At 35.2% G+C, this 27312-nt stretch overlaps 1 protein-coding gene across 1 annotated transcript; it reads right to left on the bottom strand.

Moving 5' to 3' along the window:
* Nucleotides 1–495: 495 nt before the first annotated feature.
* On the bottom strand, nt 496–16403 carry LOC145112667 (uncharacterized). Its single transcript, XM_079048803.1, has 2 exons — nt 15476–16403; nt 496–503 (listed from the first exon to the last, which is right to left on the bottom strand). Exons 1-2 carry the CDS (start codon nt 16401–16403, stop codon nt 496–498), a joined length of 936 nt encoding a protein of 311 aa, XP_078904929.1.
* Nucleotides 16404–27312: the final 10909 nt, after the last annotated feature.

Consider the following 27312-nt stretch of genomic DNA (forward strand, 5'->3'; position numbering starts at 1 on the left):
TCAAGACTATATTTATCTTATTTATTTAACCTTGTAATATTCATGTATATAAAACAACAAATCATATGTCATTCAGCATATTTATGATGTTTCAGTCATCCACAAATAGAGTAAACAAAGTAATCAATATTTTGATCGTATAAACAAATTCTTTAAGATAGATGCACAATTCCCCTACTCCTCCATTCATCAGCATCTCGATCATGATGCTCACAATCTACACATCCCCTGTAAGCTTTGAAAAGTTTGCAAGAGTAAAAAAGGCACACAACAGAAATTTAACATAGAGTTAAACATACACATGTAATTCACATACACACACATAATTAGAGTAATTTGAGAGCTTCACCCACAAAAATATGAAACATGAGAAACATGATCAGATCAATGAAAATGAAACCTAGGAAACCTCAAATGATTCATTAAACATTAACGAATAAATGAAGTTTCTCATATTTCGAAGGAAAAAAAATCAAAATAGTGAAAAAACACATATTACAAACCTGTGAAATTAAAAAGAAAAAAAAACAAAACAAAAGAAGAACATCAATAGCAATAAAGCCGAAAATCGATGTTAATCGAAAAGTAAAATTTTTATCAGAAGATGCTTACTGAAAGTCTAAGATATTCAAATAGTTTAACGTGTTCATCATTCAGACATATAACCCAATTATACGGAGTAGAAATTAATTTTTTATGGAATCAAAGCAATCACACACACTCACACATAGTAAGAGAGAAAGTTTAAAAAGAGAAAGAGAGACATACATACCTCATGGCGATGAATGTTAGAATTTAAGGGTTTAGAATAACAATAACTTGGATAATCTCTTGGACAGTGTTTGGAAATCACTTTCTAAAATTTGTAATTTGACCCTTATTCATAGGGTTACAGAAATGCAAACTTATGGGATAATCCAAGATATTGAATCAAATTACAAGACCAATCTGATTCACAAACACAAAATATCTTGAATATGTTATGTGTTCTTTGAGACAGTTTGATGCAAATAGAAGATATTGAATTTCAGTTATTAAACTAGTAACCTTTGCATGCAATGTCCATCTTCCTTTAATACAAGGAAGATGGCGGTTAAAAGGTGGTAACAACACCATTGGCGCCAAAACTGGTGGTTGCAGGTAGTTATAAGGAAAATCTCCAGCCTACATCATCATGATGTCATCAACAGGTTTTTGGCGGGAAACATATGTTTGGACAATTTCGTGTTATAGAAATTTTTTTTAGGTTTCGGTGACCGGGCATCAGATCCCCTACCAAGGGCTCTGCCCCTTAGGACCTTGTACCCACGAGTGCTACCCATGTACATTTGTATTCTTGGGTCCATATATTATCACTCTGAGTGTTCACCCCACACCTCTAGTCTCAGATAGTAAAATAAACTCAGTTTGTCTTAATAATAATAGTAACTACACTAAAATATTTTGATAGCACTAAAATTACCAACATTGAAGGTGGTGTTTAGGGTTTTAGGGAGAGGGAGATGAAGGATTGTGGCAGTAGTGAGTTGGTGAGGCTATGGTTTCTAGAGGCTACGTTAGTGAGTCGGTGCGATGGTGGTGATGAGCGGGCTTTCAGTGTTGGATGGTTTTCAAGGTCACAATGGGTAAGGTTTCTAATGATGGTGGTATCGGCCGATGGAAGGAGATGGTCAGAGGTAACAACTGATGTAAGCAGACGGAGAATGAGGATTGGTTTTCTAGATGAGAAATGGTTTTTAGAGAGTGGAGACGATAATATGGGGGAGAGACAGTTAGAGGAGATTAATGAGATGAAAAATAGGGAGAACGATGGTATACTGGTGACTTGCAGGTATGTGTCGCCAAAATAGAGCAGATTGAGATAAAGTGAAGCCGGAGGTGGGAGGCTGGGTCGCAAAATGAAGAAGGATAATGCCACATTACTATTCCAAGGATCATAAGGAGATAGATTAAAAAATCAGGAGCTGCATTGGGTAAGTGACATAAACACAGGGACAACATTTGACCAACTTTATAGTTAAGTTGAGCTCACCTGGTTACTGTTCGTAAGTCGGGATGTTAATTGTTATATATAATAATTATTTCATGGTTCTCATACCACTAACAGTAAATTTAACTTTTAACTAGATATCAAATATGTATTGTTAAGATAAACAAGTTGGAACTAATAAATAAACGACACCCCAATAAAATAATACAAGCATGTATCTACAAAAACAAATAGATTTTTAAGAAACAACTAATAATTATATCATGGTTCTCACACCACTAGTAGTAGATTTAACTTTAACTAAATATCAACTACGTAAGATAAACAAGTTGGAACTAATAAATATATAAATGACACTTTAATAAAATAATAGAAGCATGTATCTACGAAACAAATAGATTTTTAAGAAATAACTAATAAATATCTCATGGTTCTCACACCACTAGTAGATTTAACTTTTAACTTTAAGTAATTTCTTACCTTCTTTCTTTTATTTATTTTCCTAGAAAGAAATAGAAAGCTACTTGGATTTGAGACATGCTAATGGGCAAAATAGCGGGAAACAGGACCAGGGGCCCAAACGTTGAAGGGAAACAACAACGGTTTTGACGTTTTGTTTTCCATTTCTTTCGTTTCTCTTATGTTTATTTTAACTTTCTTCATGTTTTGAAGCGTAATCTAACGGTATTTTAATTCATGAAGACATATTTGATTTATTGGAGATTTTTTTTAATTATTCCGAAATTAGTTAAGGGGTGGCTGGCATCTGTCCATCTGTAATTATTTTACCAAAGAATTTATATTTTTTCATTTTTTTCGAAAAACTCTTAACTTTATTTTTTCCAAAAATTCTTTAACTTTTTATTTATTTAGTTTTTCGAAAAAAACCCTCTCATTTGACAATATTTTTTTAGAAAAATCTAATAAAAGGTCAATTTGAAAAAAAATATGAAGCTTTTTTTTCCCAAAAATAAAATAAAATTGAGACAATATATAAGGTAGTTTATGTTATTAACTTAACAATTTGGGAGAGGGCTTGTTTTTTTTTCAATTTTTTTAAGAAATGTATAAAAAAGTGTGCAACAAGAAATATTTAGTTTTAGTAAATTTTATTTTAAAAATATAATTAAAATCATCGTTTTAACATGCATATATATAACCAAATAGACATATATGTACCATCTTAAATAAATTTGACTTGTAATAATACAAATAATTTCACAATCGTGAATTTACATCATAAGTTCTAGAAATGATATCTAAAATATATTTTAAAATGTGATTTGGGGGATATTTAACAAAGTTGGTGACAGATTATGAAACAACTTAAATAGAAAAACTACTAATGGTGGACTTTAATATTTAAAGTCAAAATTAGAAATGGTAGTGGTGGGTGGTCAATCATATTTAAGACAAGTGTGACATGCAATGCAGTGGCCAACACCAATTATATTATTTGGTCATCCACTTCCTCATGTTCGATATCACCAAAAGCCCCACTTGCTTCCATTAATATGGAAAATTGGTCATCATCTTTTGACTTTTATTTTTAAAATTTAAAAACTGTATTTAAACCAATAAATTAATTGTCTAACTTTTTATAAGTATAATTTTTTACTGATAACATGGAAATTTTACCCATAACTTTATTCTAGATAATTTTAATTTAGTAATTTATTTGAAAATATATCTATAATATTCTAATATTTAATAATACTACACAAAGAAATAAAAGAAGTATTCGAGTTTCACACGTGACCTAAGTATTAATTTGATACGCTGAAAATGAACTAAGTTTCCACTTTCAATGAGAAGTTTCTGTTTGACTTGGCTTTTGCCAACTAAGATTTATGGAAAAAATTACTCTCATAATTACAAGACTTGATGATTTATTTATGCAATAAATGTTATCCTTTTCTTTTAACTTTATGTAACGAAATAAATTATTTACTATTTTTTGCATCAATGTTTTAACTTATTTTTATATCTATAGGCATGTTAAATTTTGAGTTTCGAATATCAATATAATATTTGAATAATTCAAGGATCATGTATATAAAACAATTTTCAAAATATTTGATTTCAACCCTATTATATGAGGTGTCACGGAATCTTATTTAGGATGATCCAAGAATGAATGAATACGGATTTCATGCAAAATACGAGATTTCAACAAATACCTTTCAGTTTTCGTGTTCTTCAGAGACAAACTACATAGAAAATAAATAGTTTTTATGATGTTATATTTCTGTAACGTTCAAATCTTTTACATATATGTAGAAGACGGCGGATTTAATAGAAATGATGCCCTCTTTGTAACTGGCGCAAACCATGAGTTTTTGGTAGAAAAATTTTGGTTGGAACCTTTTCTCTATATGAATTACTTTTCAGGTCGGGGCACTTCCTCACACCCCACAAGGGCGGCCTTTTGACCTTGCATGCTGACCTGACCGGGCCAGGTCTCTGGCCCTTCGAACCCCATAGGATTGCTGCCCCCGACCCCCAAGTCCTTATTAGCTATCCGAGTGTGCACTCCACGCCTCTTGTCTCAGACGATAACCAAATAGATATCAATTTGTCTCGAATAAAATCTCGACTACACTAAATATATTGATTGTTGTAAATCAAACCAATAGACACACAAGGAAACCGACAAATGATATTGAGAATTATATGTCGATTAGTTGCGATTAATAGATCGAATTATAATTAATATGTTTATCGAGTTTTGTCCAGAAACCAGATTAATCCTTCTCGATTACATCTGATTATAAGAAAGGTAGAAGGAGAGTGTCTTGTTGCACTTCACCCGAACTATTTATATGGATAATATTATGAGAATACTATGTTTATGACTTATTAATATATTATAAGTTATAATATATTAATATGAAATCATATTATTTAATTAGTACTGATCTTAAATTAATTATGAATTAATTTAGTGATCAAAAGGTGACTAATTAAATATGGGCTATTATATTTATATAGTGTGGGCTAATACTCATTAGGAAATGGGCTAAGCTTGCATGGGAGTCCATGGATGATCCATGAAGCTTTTAACCCATGGATCCTTGGAAAAGGAAAAGACATGGGTTATTAGGGTTTACATGGTTCATAACCCTAATCATCTACACTATATAAAGAGGCTTGTGATGCTTGAAATGATACTATGTGTGTGTGCATAAGAGTGGCCGATTTTTAGAGCAAACATACTCTCTCATAAAGTTTTCCAAGTTTGTGGTGTTTTGTGATTTCCATTTGAGGCATTCACATTATTGGTGCTAGGCTCTCAAACTCCTAAGGAATCAACTCACTACTAAAGGTATGTAATTCTTCTAGTTTCTTTTATGTTTAAAAGTACCCCATGCCATGCTAGATAGGTTATGAACCTTGGAAAATTTATTTTGCATGTATTTTAGTCAAACATAGATCCAAGGTTTCTAAGGTTGCATGTACACCTTAGGAGTGTTAGAATGCTCAAAACCCAACAGTGGTATCAGAGACTAGGCTTGTTTGTTTGATACTTGATGCAAAATAGCTGAAAAAGTCGAAGTTCTTGCTGTCTGCACAGGGGACTCGCCGAGTCCATGGGGGGACTCGACGAGTCCAAGCGAATCTTCAACCAACTCGCCGAGTCAGTTCATGCACTCGATGAGTTGGCTAGGCAGAGTGCATATTTTCGACTTTTGCTGCTGGAAATGGACTAGAAACATTACCCTAAACTGTTTTGGTGTTTTAAAACTTGTTTTAGATGGTGTAATGTTTGTGCTAATCCATTTACAATGGCCAATATCAAAATTCCATGTTTATATGTGTTCATATGTTCTTGAAAATTTGATATGATATTCATGTTCTTATGAATTATTGTTAGATCATAGGAATTATTTGCTAAATTGTTTATTAATTAATTTCAAAACTTGTCCTCAAGTTTTGGAATTTGTAAAGTTGCACACACTTTAATATACTTTAATTCCAACCCTTAGTGTTTTAAAAGTTAAAATTCAACCCTTATACTATTTATAACATTAATGGTTAATAATTATATATATGTATAAGATTAAGTCGTTTTACCATTAGTAGGCCTCATTCACGAAGCCGGTCTAAAAGGGGGGTATAAGGTTGTTGCCTATAAAATGGCAGCTTAATGGGTGTCCATTCTCACCCACCGCTTCCTTGATCGGTGGATGGTCGTTAGCCGAACGGGTAGGACAATGACTTTAAATTCTCATTAAAAGTATAATGATTATTATAAAGTAACTAAATGTTTTTATAAATTTCTAATCTTAGTTACTTTAGGAAAATGTGAAAATGGTGCTAACCCATGAAATTCACACTTTGTACCTTACCAAGTCGTTGGTGGAGCGTGTGTGGTTAACTGGCACACTAACTTGGACTAGTAAGGATCACAAAGGGTGACTTAATGTTTATCATAGATCGGTGGAGCGCGTGTGGTTAACCGGCACATTGATTGGGTGATAATATTAAGGGTACCAAGTGAATTTGCATGGTTATTCACACCTTGTTTTGTGATCCTCGGCATCCCAGTCACAAAACTTGAAGGGCACAATCAAGATTGAAACATGTCATTGAAAAGTTCAATGAATCTCAAAATAATCTAGGAATTTCAAAACCAATTAAACCTAATAATTTATTTCGTTTTTCATGGTGGAAATTAGTGAATCGTCATTCACCTACCTTCAAATATGTTATAGCTTAGATTACGACATCCCTCTTCTAAGTTATAATATATTGTGTTGGATCCTAGCCTTAATATTACATTTGGGTGTCTTATTAAGGACTCTATTTATATCTAATCTAAACTTGTTTTCTTCTTTTCAGATGTCTTCCAACAACAATGCTTCGGGCTCTAACCCTACTGGCTCATTCTCTCTCATGAACCTTTGTGGGAGAGTCATCTTTGATGGTTCCAACTTCATGGATTGGATCCGGAACATCAGGATGGTTACTCGTTACGAGGACAAGGAATATGTCCTCGATAAAGAGCTAAAGGAGCTTGATGAGTCCACTGCTATTCCCGAGGAGATCGCTGAATTCAGGACGCATGAGAGAGATGCCACTAAAGTGGCATGCATCATGATGGCCACGATGACCATCCGTTTGTGGGTGGTAGGCAGTGCTCATGTCAAGTTGTGTTCCCATAGCTTTCTGAAGCGATTGCCAAAAGCGTGAAGTAAACCTACTATCTCTATCTGAGATGATAGATAGTGGCACTCCGTGGAGTCTCACGATTTCCTTGATATAGATGATTGTCAATCGTTCCATCTTGTATGATTCTTTTATTGGCAGGAAATGAGCGGATTTTGTCAACCTATCAACTATTACCCATATGGTATCCAAACCATCAGTTGTCTTGGGTAGTTTGGTCACAAAGTCCATATTAATCCTTTCCCATTTCCACTCGGGAATTACTGGTTGTTGTAGTAATCCCGAGGGCTTCTGATATTCCACCTTTACTTTAGCACACGTGAGGCACTTGCTAACGTAAGTGGCAATTTCTGCCTTCATGTTAGGCCACCAATAATGTTGCTTGACATCCGAGTACATTTTATCCGAACCCGGATGGATGGAGTATCGTGTCTTGTGGGCTTCATTCATGACTACTTCTCTGAATCCCCCAAGTTTAGGGACCCAAATGCGGTTCATGAAGTAATATGCTCCGTCCTCCTTCACTTCGAAATTCTTTTCCATTCCACGTAACGCTTCGCTTGTTTTGTTTTCTGCCTTCATGGCATCGAACTGGCCTGCTCTGATACCAACCTGTCACACCCCCGAACCAGACGGTGGAAATTTCCGAGGGATTGCGTGACTTAAATTGAATATCATCACAATGATTATACATGAAACACAACATAAAATTCACCATGATTTATACATAACGATTGACATTGTTCACATCCAATACATTGTTTAAATATTACATATCCATAGCATCAATTGTTCGGGTGTTTTCAAAACATAACATCCTAACATACTTGTTATTACCCTTCAGCTTACCTGTTACCTAAGAATACAAGTTATTTTGAAAATGTCAACATATGAAATGTTGGTGAGTTCATAAGCATCGTTGTGATAAAAATGATTTGTGTAGTTTATAAAACCCAGAAAATCCGATATTTTCTGAAAAGACAGTTGTTTACCAAAGTGTGAAGATCCATAAGTTGATGCATGAATGATTTCAAAACGTGTATAAATGGGAAGTTTTGCATTATAGTCGTTGAAAAATACAAGCGAGTGATGTTGATTTCCTCGAAAAACCCGATGTTTTCCGATAACATAATATAATTGTTATCAAATTGTTATACCGCCACACAAGTGATTTTGATTACTTTTCCTTGATTACTCGGATAGTATTGGATTTATTTAATTTTTGTGAGTCGTTATAACCATGCATAATAATGACTAGTTCGTCTGTCTTGGCATCCTAATGAACGCCGGAATTGATCTTAAGATTTTGTCACCCTAGACTGGCCGAGTCTAACTGTAGCGAATAGCTGAGGTGTGGGGGAGTCACCCCCGTATAGATCTATACACAAACTCTCGCTCTCCTTCCAGGAGACTTTGATTATAACTACAGACTACGAACGACCCTTAGAGGTGTCGCCCGTTATTACTCACTTAATCCAAACGGAATTGATTACTATTGATTAACGACCTGTATTTGTTTACTTGAATTGAAGGTAAGCCTAACAAACGAGGATAAGAGGATTACAAGGTCCTGCTAATTACGTGTGTTATTTAAGGTTGTTGGTTATACGAAGGACGCGTTGGCCCATTTCGCATTTGATTTATTTCGACCTTACTAGCAATGCTAATGGGCCACTGAGGCCCAATAGCACTTGAAAGCCATTGAGGGTCCCTTAAACATGTAATTGGGTCACAGGAGGCCCAATAAACGTTTATTTTCATCGTTGGGCTCAAAAGTTATGTTAATGGGTCACGAAGGCCCAATAAGCATGATTTGAGACTTTCAAGCCCAAGGATTTGAATATTTACTTGTTTTAGGTATAGTATAATTGTTGGAAAGTTTGATTGAACGATTGTTAATTTCGTCTCGGCACGAGGCCGGTTGGTTGTTTATAACGATATTTGGAATTTTACGTATATTCATCTTTCTATTTTCATGAGTTGTAGTTTGGTATTTTTGACTCAAATATCTTAATAATAAAATAATTGGTTCAAAATATTGGTTTGACCCTTTTCAGCCATTCTTTAATAAAAATGACAATTTTAGTTCCTTATTAAAAAAAAAAGACATTTTAGGCCCTTAAACCATTTTCTTTACATTTTTGACCCATAGACTTGTTTTAGTGATGTTTTTAGTTCAAAATTTACTCTTTGGCAGTTACAGCCCCTCCAGTAAAGAGTTTTTCAGTTAAAGTCCAACTTTTTTGCAACTTTTACAATTTTGGCCCAAATTCCAAAAACTTTACATTTTTGATCCTTTTTGGAAAAGAAAAGCATTTTAACCCTTGAAATAGTTTTGTTTACCCCTTTTACTCCCTGTTTCGAGAATTGTACCATTTCAGCCCCTTAAAATCGTATTTTTTTGCAATTTTTGGGCCTATGGGCCGAAAAGCCCAAAAATTAGCCCATTAAGCTACAAATTACATTTCTAGTCCTTTAAAGAGTATAATATTCATAAAAACATTTATTTTTACTGTTTTGACTCTTTTAGTCCTTAAGAAAACCGTAAATGACAAATTTCAACTCATCTTTTGTTTATTTGACAATTATAGCCCAAAAATGAGTTTTATGTTGCATTATGTTTATTATGACTTTAGATAGAAACTTTTCTTGACTTGTTCAATGAAAAGTATATTAGATCATGTTTGTTTCCCCTCTTGTGCCATAGATCTCGAGATTTCTTCCCTTTTTGTTACATATTTACCACATAGACACATAAAATCACACATACATACATGAAATCACACATACACATAGATCTACACATTTTACTTGTATTCTCCCCCATAAAACTTGTGAAAACCGAAAATAGAGGGGTATGAACTCACCTTTGCTTGTTGTTTTCGATTTGAAGAAGAAATGGAAGAAGTTTGATGCTATTCTCGGCCCTAGAAAGCTTCTTGAGAAGACTTTGGGTTAGATAGGTTCTAATAAGCATGATCATGAACTTTCATGAGTTAGAAGGAGATTTATAACAATTTCAAGAAGCTAAACCATGGATCTAAGCATTAACTTACCTAGAATGATGATTTTTGTGGAAAAACCTTCTTGAAATGCCCTAGATCTCGAAAATTTTGATGGAGAAACAAGAGTGTTCTTTGAGAGTGTTTGGAGAGAATTTGTGAGGTGTGTGTGTTTTTCCTTTGTGTTCTCGGCCGAAGAAGAAAAAGAGAGGGGAGAAGAGAGAGAGAGTGAGGTGATAGATGCTTGGAAGTATGAGATGGGTGCATGGATATCCCAAGTATAATTATGAGGTGTCACTCCCCCCTTAATCACCCATTATTCTTATTTCTTTCTTTTTTTATTTTATCTTGGGCCGAATTTATTGGGCTTAGGAGGAAGGAAATAGTTTATGTTGGGCCATTGTTTGATCTTGTTCGAAATTTATGAGGCCCAATAATTATTTTTCGGCCTATTGGGCTCCTTTGATAGCTTACGGCCCAATTTGTCAAAGAGAATGGGTTTTATGGCCCATTTAGGTTAATTAGATTTGTTATGGCCCAATAAGGGTATTTTATTTCATTCTAGGCCCATTATGGCCCAAAATGTTTAAAATAAATGAAAGTGGGTCCAATTAGAGCCCATTTAAGAGTTCTAAGCCCAAAATAGTCAAATTGGAAGCTTATTGGTCCATTAGGCCCAATAAGAAAATCCTAGTCCAAAATGGACTTAAACCGGGATTTTTATGGTTTCCAACTTTTGTTGACTATTTGAAAGTTTGTATAGGGTATTTGATGGAATTTTGTTTTCATTGAATAAACATCATACATGTTTTCTAGTTTTAGCTACAATGTCATTCTTTGTTTAAGTGTTTACAACGTATCAGAATTCCTTGTTGCGACATCGTCAGAAATGGAGAGAAATATAATTTCCTTTCATGCTTTGTACAAACAAGGGTTTACCTTTTCTTTTGATAATGAATGTGGTGAAATAAATGCTTTCTTTAATAATGTTCTTTATTTTAAAGCATTACCTTGTGATGGTGTGTATGAAGCTGTGTCGGTTGTAGATAATTTAGGAAATAATGTGTTGTGTATTGATTCTTCTACTAGCTTGGATAAAGCATCATTGTGGCACTGTCGTCTTGGACATGTAAGTAAGAAACGCATAGGCCAGCTCCAAAAGGATGGAGTCTTGGAGTCGTTCGACCTTAAGTCGGATGATAGTTGTGAATCTTGTCTACTTGGAAAAATGACAAAATCACCCTTCACTGGTACTTGTGAAGGGGTGAGGGTTTGTTGGACCTTATACATACTGATGTATGTGGACCATTCAAAACCGCCACAAGGGATGCCAATCGCTATTATGTGACTTTTATTGATGATTTTAGTAGATATGGTTATGTCTAATTAATCAAACATAAGTTAGAGACTTTTGAAATGTTTAAAGAGTTTAAACATGAAGTAGAAAATCAATTGGGCAGGAACATTAAGATGCTTCGATCCGATCGAGGTGGTGAGTATCTTAGCACTGAGTTCCTCGACTATCTTAAGGAGTGTGGGATTGTCTCACAATTGACACCTCTCAGGACACCACAACTGAATGGTGTGGCTGAGAGGCGTAATCGAACTTTGTTGGACATGGTTTGCTCTATGATGAGTCGAGCTTCGCTACCAATCTCTTTTTGGGGGTATGCCTTAGAGACTGTCGCCCACATCCTTAATCTAGTCCCTACAAAGAAGGTTGCCAAAACACCTCATGAGATGTGGACTGGGAAAGTTCCCAATTTGGACCACATCAAGATTTGGGGTTGCAAGGCTTTCGTGAGGCGCAAGACTCATGATAAGCTCGAACCTAGAAGTGAAAGGTGTATTTTCATCGGCTACCCACATAAATCCTTTGGTTACCTCTTCTACAGACCCAGTGAGAATGTGGTCTTTGTGGCAAGGAGAGGGGTCTTTCGAGAGAGAGAATTTATAAGCCAAGGATACCGTGGGAGGCAAATTGACCTTGAAGAAATTCAAGAGTCAATTGGTGAAGGAACCTCAGACACTAGCAATCAACCTGAGGAGGAAACTCCTGTTGACCCAGCTGACGAGTTTGTACCTCCGAGGCGTTCCACAAGGGTTATCAGTGATAGTACACTGGTAAATCTGGATGAACCTAACAGTGTTAAGGAGGCCATGGCAGGCCCGGAGTCTGCTAAATGGAAGGAGGCTATGGACAGTGAGATACAGTCCATGTATGACAATCAAGTTTGGAACTTGGTTGACAATGTACCAGGCCGTAAGACAGTCGGGTGCAAATGGATCTTCAAGAAGAAGACTGACATGGATGGGAAGGTGCACACTTATAAAGCGCGACCGGTCGCAAAGGGTTTTACTCAGACTCAGGGTATTGATTATGATGAAACTTTTTCACCAGTAGCGAAGATTAAGTCTATTAGGTTTATGCTAGCCATTGCTGCATTTCATGATTATGAAATATGACAAATGGATGTCAAAACCGCTTTCCTTAACGGAAAGTTGGCTGAGGATGTTTACATGAATAAGCCAGAGGGTTTTGTCAGTGTAGAGTACCCTAATAGAGTGTGCAAGCTTGAGAAATCCATTTATGGATTGAAACAAGCATCTCGAAGCTGGAATCTTTGTTTCGATGAAAAGGTCAAAGAGTTTGGCTTCTTGGGAAGTGAAGATGAGTCCTACGTGTATGTCAGAGCTAGTCGGAGTATAGTTAACTTTTTGGTACTGTATGTAGATGACATACTACTCATAGGAAATGACATCCCAACCTTGCAGGAGGTTAAGTCCTGGCTTGGGAAGTGCTTTGCTATGAAGGACCTTGGGGAAGCTGCCTATATCGTAGGGATAAGGATATTAAGAGAAAGCAGTAAAAGACTAATTGGACTTAGTCAGAGTACTTACTTGGATAAGGTGTTGAAAAGGTTCAACATGCAGAATTCCAAGAAAGGAGATTTACCCATCCAAAGCAATGCCAAGCTGAGTAAGACTCAGAGTCCGAGTATAGAGACCGAGATAGCTGAGATGAGTCAACTACCATATGCTTCCGCTGTTGGCTCGATCATGTATGCTATGACTTGTACCCGCCCTGATGTGGCCTTTGCTTTGAGCATGGTCAGCAGATATCAAGGGAACCTTGGCAAAGCTCACTGGACTGCGGTAAAGAATATTCTCAAGTACCTGCGGAGGACTAAGGATTGGATTCTTACCCTTGGTAGGAGTGATGACTTGAGAGTAGTAGGGTATAGTGATGCTAGTTTTCAGACTGATAGGGATAACTTCCGCTCTCAGTCGGGCTAGGTCTTTACTCTAAATGGAGGGGCAATCACTTGGAAGAGTTCCAAGTAGGAGACGGTAGCTGATTCGACTTGTGAATCAGAGTACATAGCAGCGAGTGAAGCGGCAAAGGAGGCGATATGGATGAAGAACTTCATCGGAGACCTTGGAGTTGTACCAGCTATTAAGGAGCCTATGGACATTTTCTGTGACAGCAATAGTGCGGTTGCCTTAGCCAAGGAACCAAGAGATCATGGCAGATCCCGACACATTGACAGAAAATATCACTTCATAAGACACAAGATAGAAGAAGGACTCCTCGTGGCAAAGAGGGTATCGTCGGATGAGAACCCTGCGGACCCCCTTACGAAGGAACTGACGAGGGTTAGGCATTTGCAGCATGCGAGGTGCATCGGGCTGAGGGACGATATTAGTTTTACGGATTAGATAGTTATTACTGAAACTTGTAAAATGTAATCGACGTTTGATGATGAATAAAAGTTGTGATTTATTTATGAGTAAGGTGTTGCTATCATTGTCAATTATTTACTATTGTTTCAGCTTTGCATGTTTTGACTTCCAGAATAATAAATTTATTCAAATTCTCCACAGTCGGTCATATGTCGGAAGTATGTATGAATCAAGACTGTCATGAATTGGGTTTGTAGATGACTAAAAGTGTTTAGGCATAGAAATGGTTGCTACAACATTCATGATTGCTCATAAGTTATGAGTATTGGAATAAACCCATGCTCACTTGTATCACTTCATGGAATTTATCTCGAGTGATCGTGAGACGGTAATATCATATAAGTCTTCAAACCTAGAGATATGAGGTGTTGCCTATGCGTTGGTTGTGCGTTGATTTCACGAAAACGCATCAGTAACTTGATGTAATAAAACGTGCATTTGTGTACAATTCAACAAGTAGTAGAACAACCATATGAGTCGAAGTTTATTTGTTCCTTCTTGTATTAGAAGCGATATCTGGGCCCCTCGATGATTTTGTTTTGACCTATGTACCGGGCCCGGTCAGAACTAAATTGATGTGTTCGATTAAGTTCTTTGTCAAACAAATCGGAAATCGGGAAACAAACTGCTGGACAATAAGTAAGACATTGTTCCATGTATTTGTCCGGCTGATATCATGAGAGCAGAGGATTATATGATATCTAAAATGGCGCTTCATAGTTCAACAGAGTTTTCGAGAGCTACGATTGCCGGTTAGTTCCTGAAGCTATATAGGCAAATATAGTTATCAGACTTATCCAAGTGGGAGACTGTTAGATAAGGTGTCTAAGTCCATAACTTATTTGGTATATACTTGACCCGACCCGGCATGGTCCATTTGGGTTGCACTTCACCCGAACTATTTATATGGATAATATTATGAGAACAGTATGTTTGTGACTTATTAATATATTATAAGTTATAATATATTAATATGAAATCATATTATTTAATTAGTATTGATCTTAAATTAATTATGAATTAATTTAGTGATCAAAGGTGACTAATTAAATATGGGCTATTATATTTATATAGTGTGGGTTAATACTCATTAGGAAATGGGCTAAGCTTGCATGGGAGTCCATGGATGATCCATGGAGCTTTTAACCCATGGATCCTTGGAAAAGGAAGAGACATGGGTTATTAGGGTTTACATGGTTCATAACCCTAATCATCTACACTATATAAAGAGGCTTGTGATGCTTGAAATGATACTATGTGTGTGTGCATAAGAGTGGCCGATTTCTAGAGCAAACATACTCTCTCATAAAGTTTTCCAAGTTTGTGGTGTTTTGTGATTTCCATTTGAGGCATTCACATTATTGGTGCTAGGATCTCAAACTCCTAAGGAATCAACTCACTACTAAAGGTATGTAATTCTTCTAGTTTCTTTTATGTTTAAAAGTACCCCATGCCATGCTAGATAGGTTATGAACCTTGGAAAAATTATTTTGTATGTATTTTAGTCAAACATAGATCCAAGGTTTCTAGGGTTGCATGTAGACCTTAGGAGTGTTAGAATGCTCAAAACCGAACATTGCCACTATATCAGTCACTTGCTCGACTACATATGCAACTGGTCCTGATTTGCGATCTTTGCATTCTCTCGCATAATGCCCAATCTCTCCGCAGACGTGGAAAGGTCCGATCCTCTTTGGCTTTGACTTAGGATTCTGATGACTTGGTTTCTTGAAGCTTTGTTTCTTGGGTCCCATGTTCCTTTTGTTTTGTCCCCCAAAATTGGTCTTATGACCAGAACCTCCAGTTGATACATGGTGCACACTCGATCCGTCTTTACCACGCTTGTCCCTGATGCGAGTTTCCTCCTCAATGCGAAGGTGTTTCATCAGATTATCCAAGGAGTAGTCCTCAGATTTGTGCATCATTCTCTTAGAGAAGTCTTTCCATGAGGGTGGTAGTTTAGCGATGATCACACCAACCTGAAAGAGTTCTGGCATATAGATGGAGAGCGCGTTCAGCTTGTTGACCATGACCTGGAGTTCATGCACTTGTTCCATGACAGGGTCATCATCCATTTGAAGCTCTAGGTACTTTGACACTAGGTACTTGTTAGTACCTTCCTCATGTGCCTTGTACTTGAGTTCCAAAGCACTCCATAGCTCTCTCGGATCTTTGACCGGCGCGTAAAGATCATAGAGCCAACCAGACAATAAGTTCTTGATGTGACCCACACATAGTTCCTCAGACTCTCTACGCAGAGCCCATTTATTTTCCAGATCAGAGATGATCGTTGGATCCATAGTTTTCCCCTCCTCGGGAATTAGATTAGCAGGAATTGGGGTCAATTTTGGGTCCAAAACATAAGCGAGCTTCAGCACATGAAGCATGAACTTGACCTTGTCAGCCCAACGGGTGTAGTTCTGAACATCGAATCGGTCAAGCTTGGAAAACTCTTGGTTCATGTAGTTGAGACTAGCAGTTGGGATTTGAGTGTCCATTAGCTTGTTGATCTATTAACACAAATAAAAACCTTTAAGATTGTTGTAAATCAAACCAATAGACACGCAAGGAAACCGGAAAATAATATTGAGAATTATATGTCGATTAGTTGCGATTAATAGATCCATTTATAATTAATATGTTTACCGAGTTTTGTCCAGAAACCAGATTAATCCTTCTCGATTAGATCTGATTATAAGAAAAGGTAGAAGGAGAGTGTCCTGTTGTTGGACGAAATTAAAAGCAATAAAATAATGTAAAACCGACCTGTTCACGGTTGATCTTGAATTTGGAATAACTACACGGATCGGACTCATGTTCTTAAAGGTTTTTACTTCGCTTCTATTAGTTGTAAGAAATAGAGTAAAACCCCAAGATTTAATGCAGATCTATTGATTTCCCAACAGCACTGGAAAACGATAAACGCGAAGTGAATACTCGGAAACTGGAAGAAAATCGCAGAGAGAGGAAGAGAGCTTCAAATTTCATGAGCAACTAATACGACTCCTAGGGAGCTGTATTTATAGGCAACAAAACCCTAGAAGGCAGAAAGGGGCCCAACATGAGTTGAACCCTACAAACCCTAGGGCTACGAGTTACTCTCCAAGCTAGCTGTTTTCTAACCCTTCCAAAATATTATGTTGCCATATCTACGAAGTGGTAAAATATTATGTTGTCATATCTACGAAGTGCCAGAATATTCTGTTGTCATATCTACGAAATGGTAGAATACTCTGCTGTTATATCTACGAAATGACAGAATATTTTGTTGCCATATCTTCCTCCCACCAATGTGGGATACAAAAGAAATTACCAACTTACAATTCATTTATATATATATATATATATATATATATATATATATATATATATATATAAAGTTCCAACATCGATAACACTAAAATCACTCAAATTTGATTTCTTCTAGTTACTAGCGTAAATTCTAAACTTCTAGTAATAAAATAAAAGGTAATTGTAAAAACTGATTAAAAACATCTTATATCAATCTTCAAGTTATATTAGTATAAATCTGTAAATTTCTAACAACAAAATAAAACATGATTATGAAAGCCGATTAAAAAAATCTACCTCAACGTGTATTTTGGTAAGAATATGTGATTTCATTGTATAGCAAATAATTAGCCATTTATTATATGTTGTTGTTTTATATTTCTACATTTATATCTATAAAAGTAAAAATTACGCAAAAATAGATGATAAATGTTTGCATGTTCAAACAACTGATGTTAGTTTACTAGGTGTAAGAATCATGTATTACATGAGTTAATTAAAAAAAATTAAATATAAATGTTTAAATATTTAAGAACTTTGGATTTATAAAAAAATAAGAAAAATAATGAATTATTAAAATTGATTTTTTTATCTTTTAAATTTAAATAAATAAACAAAATAAACTAATGAACTTTAATTTTGGAATTTTAAATTAAAAAGGTAAGTCCATTAATGAAATTGATATTCATTTATTACTATATTTATTGTGATTATTACATTAAAGTATTATGTGGAATTTATTAAAATAGAAAACCCATAAAATAACATGTGGAAAATAAATTAATTCAAAATAACCAGAAAATGAAATTTGACAAATTGAATGAGAGTATGACATGTGGCAAAAAAAACATTCATTTATTATAATAGATAAGAAATATTTTTTATCCACTGAATTTGATAAACCTAACATTAATCAACTTGAAAAGTTAACAATCCTAATTTAATGGGCTGAACATTAATCGCCTTTGGACATCGAACTCGTCTCATGTGAAGAACAAAATTCTCTGGACAAATTCTGAGAAGATCACAAGATAAGGTCAACTTTGGACAAAAACAAGTTTTCGAAAATTTCAAAAGCAAAACAATACTTATTTTAGAAGCTATCTTCAATTGGGAAGAGGTTAAAAACGGGTTTTTGCGCTTAATTGCTGGAATTAGACTGGTGGGTGTGGTTCGGCAAAGAGCTCGATAAAGCTGGCATGGCTTTGGCGAACATCCCGCTGTGACAATGGCAAACAAAACTCGACAATATAACTTACAGAAACACTTTTGAATTGAAAGTTCACCTTTTACCCCAAACTTAAAATAAAAATACTATATATACCTTTTAACTTTATAAAAATTGACATTTAGATTTATTTCCTTTTATTTAATGTTTAATACTCTTTACTAATTTAAATAAATCACTTCAATTTAAGTTACCTATTATTATATCCCAAAATATAAGTTAATTATTATAATAGTCTTTAGTTTTAAAATCAGTTGTTTAAATTAATTATTTTTAATATAATTAATTTACAAAAAATTAAAAAAAAAAAGAATTGCAAGTGTGCTAACTCACGCCTTCTAAATGACAAATGAGACAATCAATGTTACAAAAATGATGTGGATTGTGGCAAGCGTGACACCACACCCACCAGCCACCAGCCTTAGGCTGGTGGGTGTGGTTCGGCAAGGAGCTCGAGAAAGCTGACATGGCTTCCGTGTATATATGATGAGAGAGAAACACTTTTGAATTGAAAGTTACAATATTAGTCCCTAAATATTCTATTTTGCTACATCTTTTACCCCAAACTTAAAATAAAAATACTATATTTACTCTTTAACTTTATAGAAATTGACATTTAGATTTATTTTATTTAATGTTTATACTCTTTATTAATTTAAATAAATCCGTTCTATTTAAGTTAATTATTATTATATCCCAAAAGTATAAGTTAATTATTATGATACTCTTTAGCTTTAAAATAACTTGTTTAAATTAATTATTTTTAATATAATTAATTTACAAAAAATTAAAAAAAGAAATAATTACAAGTGTGACAACTCACGCCTTCTAAATGGCAAATGTGGCAAACAGTGTGACAAATATGATGTGACGCCGATGTGGACTGTGGCAAGCGTGACACCACACCCACCAACATTATAAGGCCACAGGTTCCAATGGATTTACGTTTGCCTTTATAAAAAGGTGTTGGGACAAAATCGACAAAGACATTTTCATGGTTGTCCGACTTTTTGAACAACATTCTGTCTTGAATCCTGACAGCAACACATCTATTATCACGTTAATTCTGAAATGAAAACCTCTTATATCTCTTGGAGTACTTCCCCCCCCCCCTCCTCTCCCTCTTCAGCCTTATTGAGTGTGTTAGTAAAAGTATTTCCAAATAGCTTGTCGAACGCCTAAAGCATGCCATGCCCATAATAATTAGTTAAGAACAATCAACTTTTTTGATAGGTAGAGTTTAATGTTGTCTGATGGTGTTTCAAAAGCAAAGTTATATTTCAACATTCTACATGTGTTTCATTTATTCATTGTAGATTTGGGTTTTATTTGTGTTTCAAATCAAAGATGAAATTGGTCATTTCTTGTTGAGAAATTTAATGGAGTTTAATGGTGTTTAAAGCATATTGGGATTTACCTACTAGTACCGATATATCTTTCAATCAGAAATCGAAAACAATTCTAAATTAGGTTTTAAGAAGTCTAAGATTTTTTTTTTCTAAAACTAATGATGGTAGACGATGGTGATGGAAGGTGGTGGTGGTGATAATGGTGGACGACAACCAAAAATAAAGAGGCAATTGTAGGTTGTTGGTGAGGGTATGGTTATGGTGGGCACGAGTTTTAATTTCTATTTTTTTAAACAAAATTCGTTGAAAAAATAAAGTAAATTAAAAAGGATATAATGGTCTTTTATGTGGGTGATAGATCAACCATACTAGAAATTAAAACCACACATACCTTTTATAATACGAAAAAAACTTAAAGACTAAAACCCATAATCTAAAAACTACATGGACTATTTATGAAGTTTTGTCTAAAAATTATGAAGTTTTGTCTAAAAATTATGTTTTTCTAACATATATTTCCGTTCTTAACTTTTTTTCTCAAAAAAACTTTTATATATATATATATATATATATATATATATATATATATATGTTGTTTTTTATTTAGTCCTCTATATCTAGGAAACTTTTAGAAAAAGATTAATCAAATGTTCTCTTCTAATTCATTTATTCTTTTTAATATATTTAATAAAATAATTTTTAAAGTAATATAATTATATATCTTTTTAGAAAAAAATATATCATTATAACTAAAAACAAATTAACATGACACACTTAAAATACTTTTTTATACAACAATACATTATTTTATTAGCAATCTATGCAAAACATTTCATCTTTTGCTAATTTATATAATAATGTTTTTGATGTTTTTATCAATTTATATAATAAATATTTCATATTTTAACAGGCTATACAATTGACTTAACCTATGCATACTTTGCCTTTTAAATAATATTAGCTTTTATGGTCGGAGCCTTGGCAATGGGTTGGGTTGGGTCACATGTTCAATTAAATGAGTTGAAAATTTCTATCTAACCCAATCTATTTAAGTAAATCAGTTGAGAATTTCCAACAAAACCCAACCTTTTTAGTAACTAAGTTGAAATCGGGTTGACATCTTTATCGTTTTTTCATCCCAACCTATTTACTAAACAGGTTAAACCTGGGTTGACTCGTTTAATTTTTTATAAAAAACTCCTTAACATCAAATAATGCATCAAATAAAAATGCATAAAATTTAAAAGATATAATAATTATTTAATTTTCAAAATTATACAACAATAATTTTTTATGTCCATAACACAAACACAAGTAAGTGTTTACAACTATAAAACATTATAATTGTTTAATTTTTAAATTCTACGCAACTCGATTATCATTTTTACCGATTCGAATTCCAGTAATGGCTACTAACCCAAGGTTTTTGATAAATAAAAAAGAACAAATTACTGAAATCGTCCCTATGGTTTGGCTAAAATTACGCGTTTGGTCCCTAACATTTTTTTTGCACTCGGACCGTCCTGAAAATATGATTTTATTGCGTTTTTCGTCCGTATCCGACCTGAAATGACTATATTGCCCTCTCTAATTTATTTTTTACTTATTTTTATTATTTCTTAATAAAAAACAGAATGGGCCCACACCCACCCTTTGTCTTCTCACGTGTTCAAGACTCTTCCAATTTACTGTCCATTCATCACCACTCCTTTACTCACCCCGTAAATTATTGCCATCTTCGGCGAGACCAAAAATCCGGTGAACACCACACGTCATCATCCGCCAATCGTCACTATCATCTCTTCCCCCTAAATTGGTAAACCCTCATCAGTAACCTAACACTCACCCTCACTGTGCTTTTTCCCTCTCGTTCCTCCATTGCACTGCCGACGAAGATCTTAAATCGAAAATCGAAGATCTGCAATACAAGATCTTGGACTCAAATCGAAGATCTGCAATGCAATATAAGCTCTGGACTCAAATCGGATATCTTCATTGAACTTGTATCTTAAATCTCCCACCATCATCATCGTCTTATTGAAATTAGAGCCACCACCACCATAATGTTACTAAAACAGGTGATTTTCTGAAATAGGAGGCACCACCACCATCACCTTATGTAAATCAAGCCACCACCTTCATCGCTTCTGAAAATCGCCAGGTGTTCGACCAAAGTCGTTACGCTTGGACTTTCTTCTTTGAAATTTCTTATGTATGGTTAACAGATCTGATCAGAGCATCCTTCGCCTTTTCAGCTTTTTCGGGGACGGGATATGACCGGAGGAGTTTATTAACCGAGACTGAGAGTCATCAGTAGTCGACACTCAGTTAATTGATGAACTGTTGATGAAATTAAATTACACGGATCGACGAATTAGAGGTCGATGTTAGTGTTTTCAGATGGATGATTAGCTTTTTATTGATTCATCGAACAATTAGTTGTTCATGATTTCTTGTTTGATTTTGATTTTGGTTACATGTTACAAGTTTTTTTGGTTGGATTTCAGGTTTTGATTGTGATTACATGAAGTTTGCTTGTTTTTTTGGTTCAAAATCAATTGATTTTGTGTGGTGACTGGTGGTGGTTTTCTGAGGTGAATGGTGGTGATGGTGGGAGGTTAACGGAGGTGTTGTAGGAGGTTATGTTGGTGGTTGATCAGAGGTTGACGGAGGGGAAGGGTGGAGGGGAAGGGAATGGAGGAATATATGTGTTGGGGCCATATATTTATTAATATACTTTTTTAATTAATAAATAATAAATAAATAATATAAAAACTGAAAAAGAAAAGACAAAGGGTAATATAGTCTTTTCAAGTGTGCGAGGGACAAAAACGCAATAAAATCATACTTTGAGGACGGTCCGAGTGCAAAAAAAATGTTAGGACCAAACGCGTAATTTTAGCCAAACCATAGGGACGATTTCAATAATTTGTTCAATAAAAAATAAGATCAACTAAATAAGTATAAATTAAAAAATATTTAAAAATTTTAAACGGGTTAGTGGTTAGAAATTTCAACCCTAACCCAACCCATTTAATTAAATGAGTTAGAAGGTTTGACCCATATAATTAAATGAGTTCAAAATTTCAACCCAACCTGCTATTTATTGAGTTGAGTTCGGGTTGGGTTGGCGGTTCAGGTTGGGATTGTCACCCATAAGCCTAATGATTGATGTATAAAGTTACATACGGAAGGTTTAAGGTTCAAATGGTAAATTTAAAATATTGTTATTATTCTGTCATTGATCTTCTCCCACGTGGTTGTTATATAAGTTTATATGGATCGTGCACATGGTACAATTTACTAATTTTTTAACTCTTAAAATAATATATTGTTTAATTCATCGAAATATCATTTTATTATATAAATTTAAATAATAATGACGATGTGGTGGATCATATGGAACTTTCGGAATGACATTCTTTTCAGCGACCATACAGTCATAAGAAATTTATTAACTGATAGGCTGGTTGATTATACCTATAAGTGTTAGTCGAACTTTTTGGTTGCAAAACCCTATTTTGGCGATTCCTTTGTAATTATGTTAGTCTTTTATTAATTTTTTCTAATAAAATTCCAGCCGTTCAAAAAAGAAGAAGCAAATATTGAATCTTTCATTTAATTTTGCTGTTTTAGATTTTATATTCCTAGAGGCTGGGGTTCAATGTGAGATCTGTATAACGTTGGGGGATATAAATGAGGGAAATTGTCATAAAAGCCCTTAAGTTTTCCAAAAAATGTCGGTTTTATCCTTGGATGAGTTTTTGGGGTATTAAAGCCGGATACTTTCACTAAATGTATCAAATATCTCATTTAACAGGTTGGATCCTTAGTAGCCGGTTACCCATGTGCTGATTTGGTATTTAATTGAGGAGTTGGCACATCCGTTACATCTGTTACGTCCGTTTACTCCTTATCTCAACCTTTTGCACGTAAAAGTATACTTTCTCATAATCGTTACATCATTCATCGCAAAATTAGGGCTTTTTCAAGAAGATTAGGTTTTGGAGAGTGGATTTCACAGGGGTATGTGTAATTTCTTTGAAGATTGTGTTATTACAGTTCTTTGTTCTTCAGAGGTTAACGAATAACGATAATGTGTGTTTTTTCAGGTTGTTATGATGGATTGGGATTCAGAAGACGAAGGCAACACAGACCCATTTTTTGGTTTACGCGAGCCTTTCTCTGGTCTTAATAAGATGGATTTTGAGCTTCATGGCATCTACATTGATCATGAACCAGACGAAGAGTTCATTACTCCACTGGACAAGTGTAAGGATACATTTCTTAATGTGTTACTAACTGATAAAAATATTAGAAACTCTAGTTTGACTGATGATGTAAGAGCACAAGTGTATCATGGTCGTGACTTACAAAGTGATGAAGATGAAGAAGAGCAAGAACAGGTGATAAACAAGTACATAATACATGATCCAAAAACAAGATGGGACAAAATGGAACCAAAACTTGGTGACATGTTTGAGAATGTTACATAGCTGAAGTTTTGTATCCAAAACTACGCAGTCCACAATGGGTATCAACTCTACTTTGAGAAGTGTGACAGTACAAGAATACTTGTAAGATGTGGGAAAAGAAATGAGGATAATGGTTGCCCTTTGTAACGCCCGGGTTTCGGGGCTAAGCATTTTTAGACGATGTAATAGTCTAGGTCAACTACTATAACTCTTTTGATGTAATAAAGATGAAACATTTGAATATTTTGTGAATTTATATGCTTATTATTTAATTATAAATGTATAATTAATAAAGGATAAAAATAAAAATAAACGTCAAAGTTAAAGTTTGAGATAAGCCCGATATCTTTACATAAAGTTGTAGTAGTCGAAACAAGGATTCCGGTGATATAAAGAACGCCAAAATCCGAGTTATAACGAAGAAGTTATGACTCGTCGAAGTTTCGTGATGAAACCGGCACGACACCGGAAAGCGTAAATAGTGAATTTACGATAAAGCGATTTTTAGCCTTAGCGATCTCAACGAAAGTCGTAGAAAACATTAAACCGATAGCGTCCATAAAAAGAACGCCCAAATCTGACTTCGTATGAGGAAGTTATGATTTTTCGAAGTTTCGGCTTAGCAGTGTACAACCCGAAGTTTGAATATTAGATCGAGCGGTTTTTAGCAAACACAACCTAAACGAGAATCGAAGATCTCGTTAATAGTAGCATAACGATAAAAAGACAGACGAAATCGGACGTCGGATGAAGAAGTTATGAATTTTTAACGGACCAATCCTGTCCCGGCCTGTTATAAAATATAACTTTTAAAATAAAGTCAAAATTAGCCGACGGAGTCTAAATGAAAGTTGTAGAGTACTTTCCCGCCTACGCGTGGATATAAAGAACGTCGAAAACGGAGCTCGTACGCGAAAGTTACGAATTTTTAAAGTTTGTAGTCGAATTTGCAAAACTGTGATGACGTGGCAAGATCTGAGCCGTTGCTTGTTGCCCAAGGCTTCGCTTCGGATGGAGACACGTCGCCTCGCCATTACGCCCCACATCCGAATTTGGGTACGCCCAGCGTACCTTTAGCCTTATCCGTTCCGAGTGGGAGACAGCTGGATCCGAGCTGGGCCTTATCCGAAGACTACGCCCCGCGTAGCCAAGGACTACGCCCCGCGTACGTCCGAGGCTCGCGGCTATAAATACCTGCGAGGGCTGCCGAGCAAATCACACCAATTCTCTTTCTCTCTCTAAATTCTTTCTCTCTCTAAGGTTCCAAACCACCCCTAAACCCTAGGAAAAATCCCTAGCACCCAAAGGAAGCCCCGAGGCTCCCGGAGTCCCGAGAAAAAGGGTCTTTCGGTTCGGAAACGTTGCTCCGAGCAAGGCCCGGTTTTATTTAAAATCCGCTGTAAGTGAGCTACGCCTACGCAATTTTTAATATAACTTTTAAATAATTATAGTAATGTTATTAGGTCCTTAAAATAATTATTTGGACTATTATTATAAGTTATATTGAGTGTTATTTAACGCTTATATAATAATAATAATAGCTAGACTATTAATTAGTCGCGGTCAACGTTAAAACTAAACCCTAGTGGTATTGATACTAGGTTTTGGTCAAGGAAAAATTGTTTTGAGATAACGAAGCGCTGTCCGAGTATCTAGTCACCACCTTCTCAGGTGAGTGCATATTCACTTTCATCTTACACATATATATGAAGTATTTAATATAAATTACGTGCTATGTGTGCATATTGTCTTAATACTTGCTGTCTATGCTGATGAAAGATTTTTATACACGTTTTAAATGATTTAAACTGTATATATATTTTATATCTACAAAAATGTTGGGGTATAACATGGGTAGATGTAATAGACGATGTGTGATAAAATGATGAGAGGCCTCGATGTTGTTGGTGATCCAGTCATCTAGCAGAGTATAGATGACGACCACGGACTCTTCTAGACAGTCCAGTGGAACGCTAGCAGGCTCGCAACCTGTAGGTGTTTGTGAACGATGTGTTCACCGATGTACTCCATCCCCCTCATGGTTGCCTTTAGGACATTTATTGCTGAGGAACCCCCTTAGCAGTGGTGTCCATCCCGATAATGATCCTTAGTCTAGGTCCCTTATGATAGGTGTTTAGGGACGTAATGTGAGGATAACGGGAACGGCTAATCGGGTTATTGTTGGTTGATGAATTTAATAAATTATTTATTGTGGGTTGAAAACCCTATGTGCTCACCAGGCTCCTAAGCCTGACCCAATCAGTTTCATGTATTACAGGTGGTGGCGTTCGAGCATAGATGTGATGTTTTGGATGAGGGATTACGGATATAGGCCTGTAGATATGAAATAATGTAGTAAGGCTTATATTGTACTGTTTATGCTTTTGATCTGTATCGAACATGATATCCCGATTCTTTTAATGAAATACATTTCTTTGGAAATGCTTTTGATAAATCTTTATCATATTTTGTTTTTGGGACAAATTCCGCAATTTATTTAAAACGCTACTCTGATTTTCAAACTAGCATAAACAAAATCGGTCTTTTCTGGCCGTGAAAATGGGGATGTCACAGTTGGTATCAGGGCATTAGTTTAAGCGAACTAGGAATTTGTAGGATTTCTAGACTTAAACTTAGAATGCTAAGCGATGATTGTGAGGTGTGAGCACTAGCTTATTTTAGGAATTATGCCTAAAATGCTTTTATGTGCTAAATACTTTATGCCTTATGTGCTGATAATTGTTCGGATCTATGGCCTGTTGCCGACCGGATCTGGAAACCTTATGTGTTTAGGATTCTAAACGTACGACTACGATATTAGAACTAGCATATAAACGTTTCGGAGAGATAAGGATGATTTAAACGTCTATCCTGAATAAAGATCTAAATTCACCTTATTCGGTGTATAGATCAAAATGGCAAGAACCCGCAGTGGAGCTGGGAATGCAAATGGGAATAGGAATCAACCCCTAGTGATTCAGCAAATACCTATTGTAGCGGATGTTCCTGAGCCAATCACGATGGCCGGAGTGCAAGCGATGATCCACATGATGTTGGATCGTCA

The sequence above is a fragment of the Lactuca virosa genome, chromosome 5, assembly GCF_052849685.1.
Source record: "Lactuca virosa cultivar CGN04683 chromosome 5, Lactuca_virosa_CGN04683_v6, whole genome shotgun sequence".
Taxonomy (NCBI): domain Eukaryota; kingdom Viridiplantae; phylum Streptophyta; class Magnoliopsida; order Asterales; family Asteraceae; genus Lactuca; species Lactuca virosa.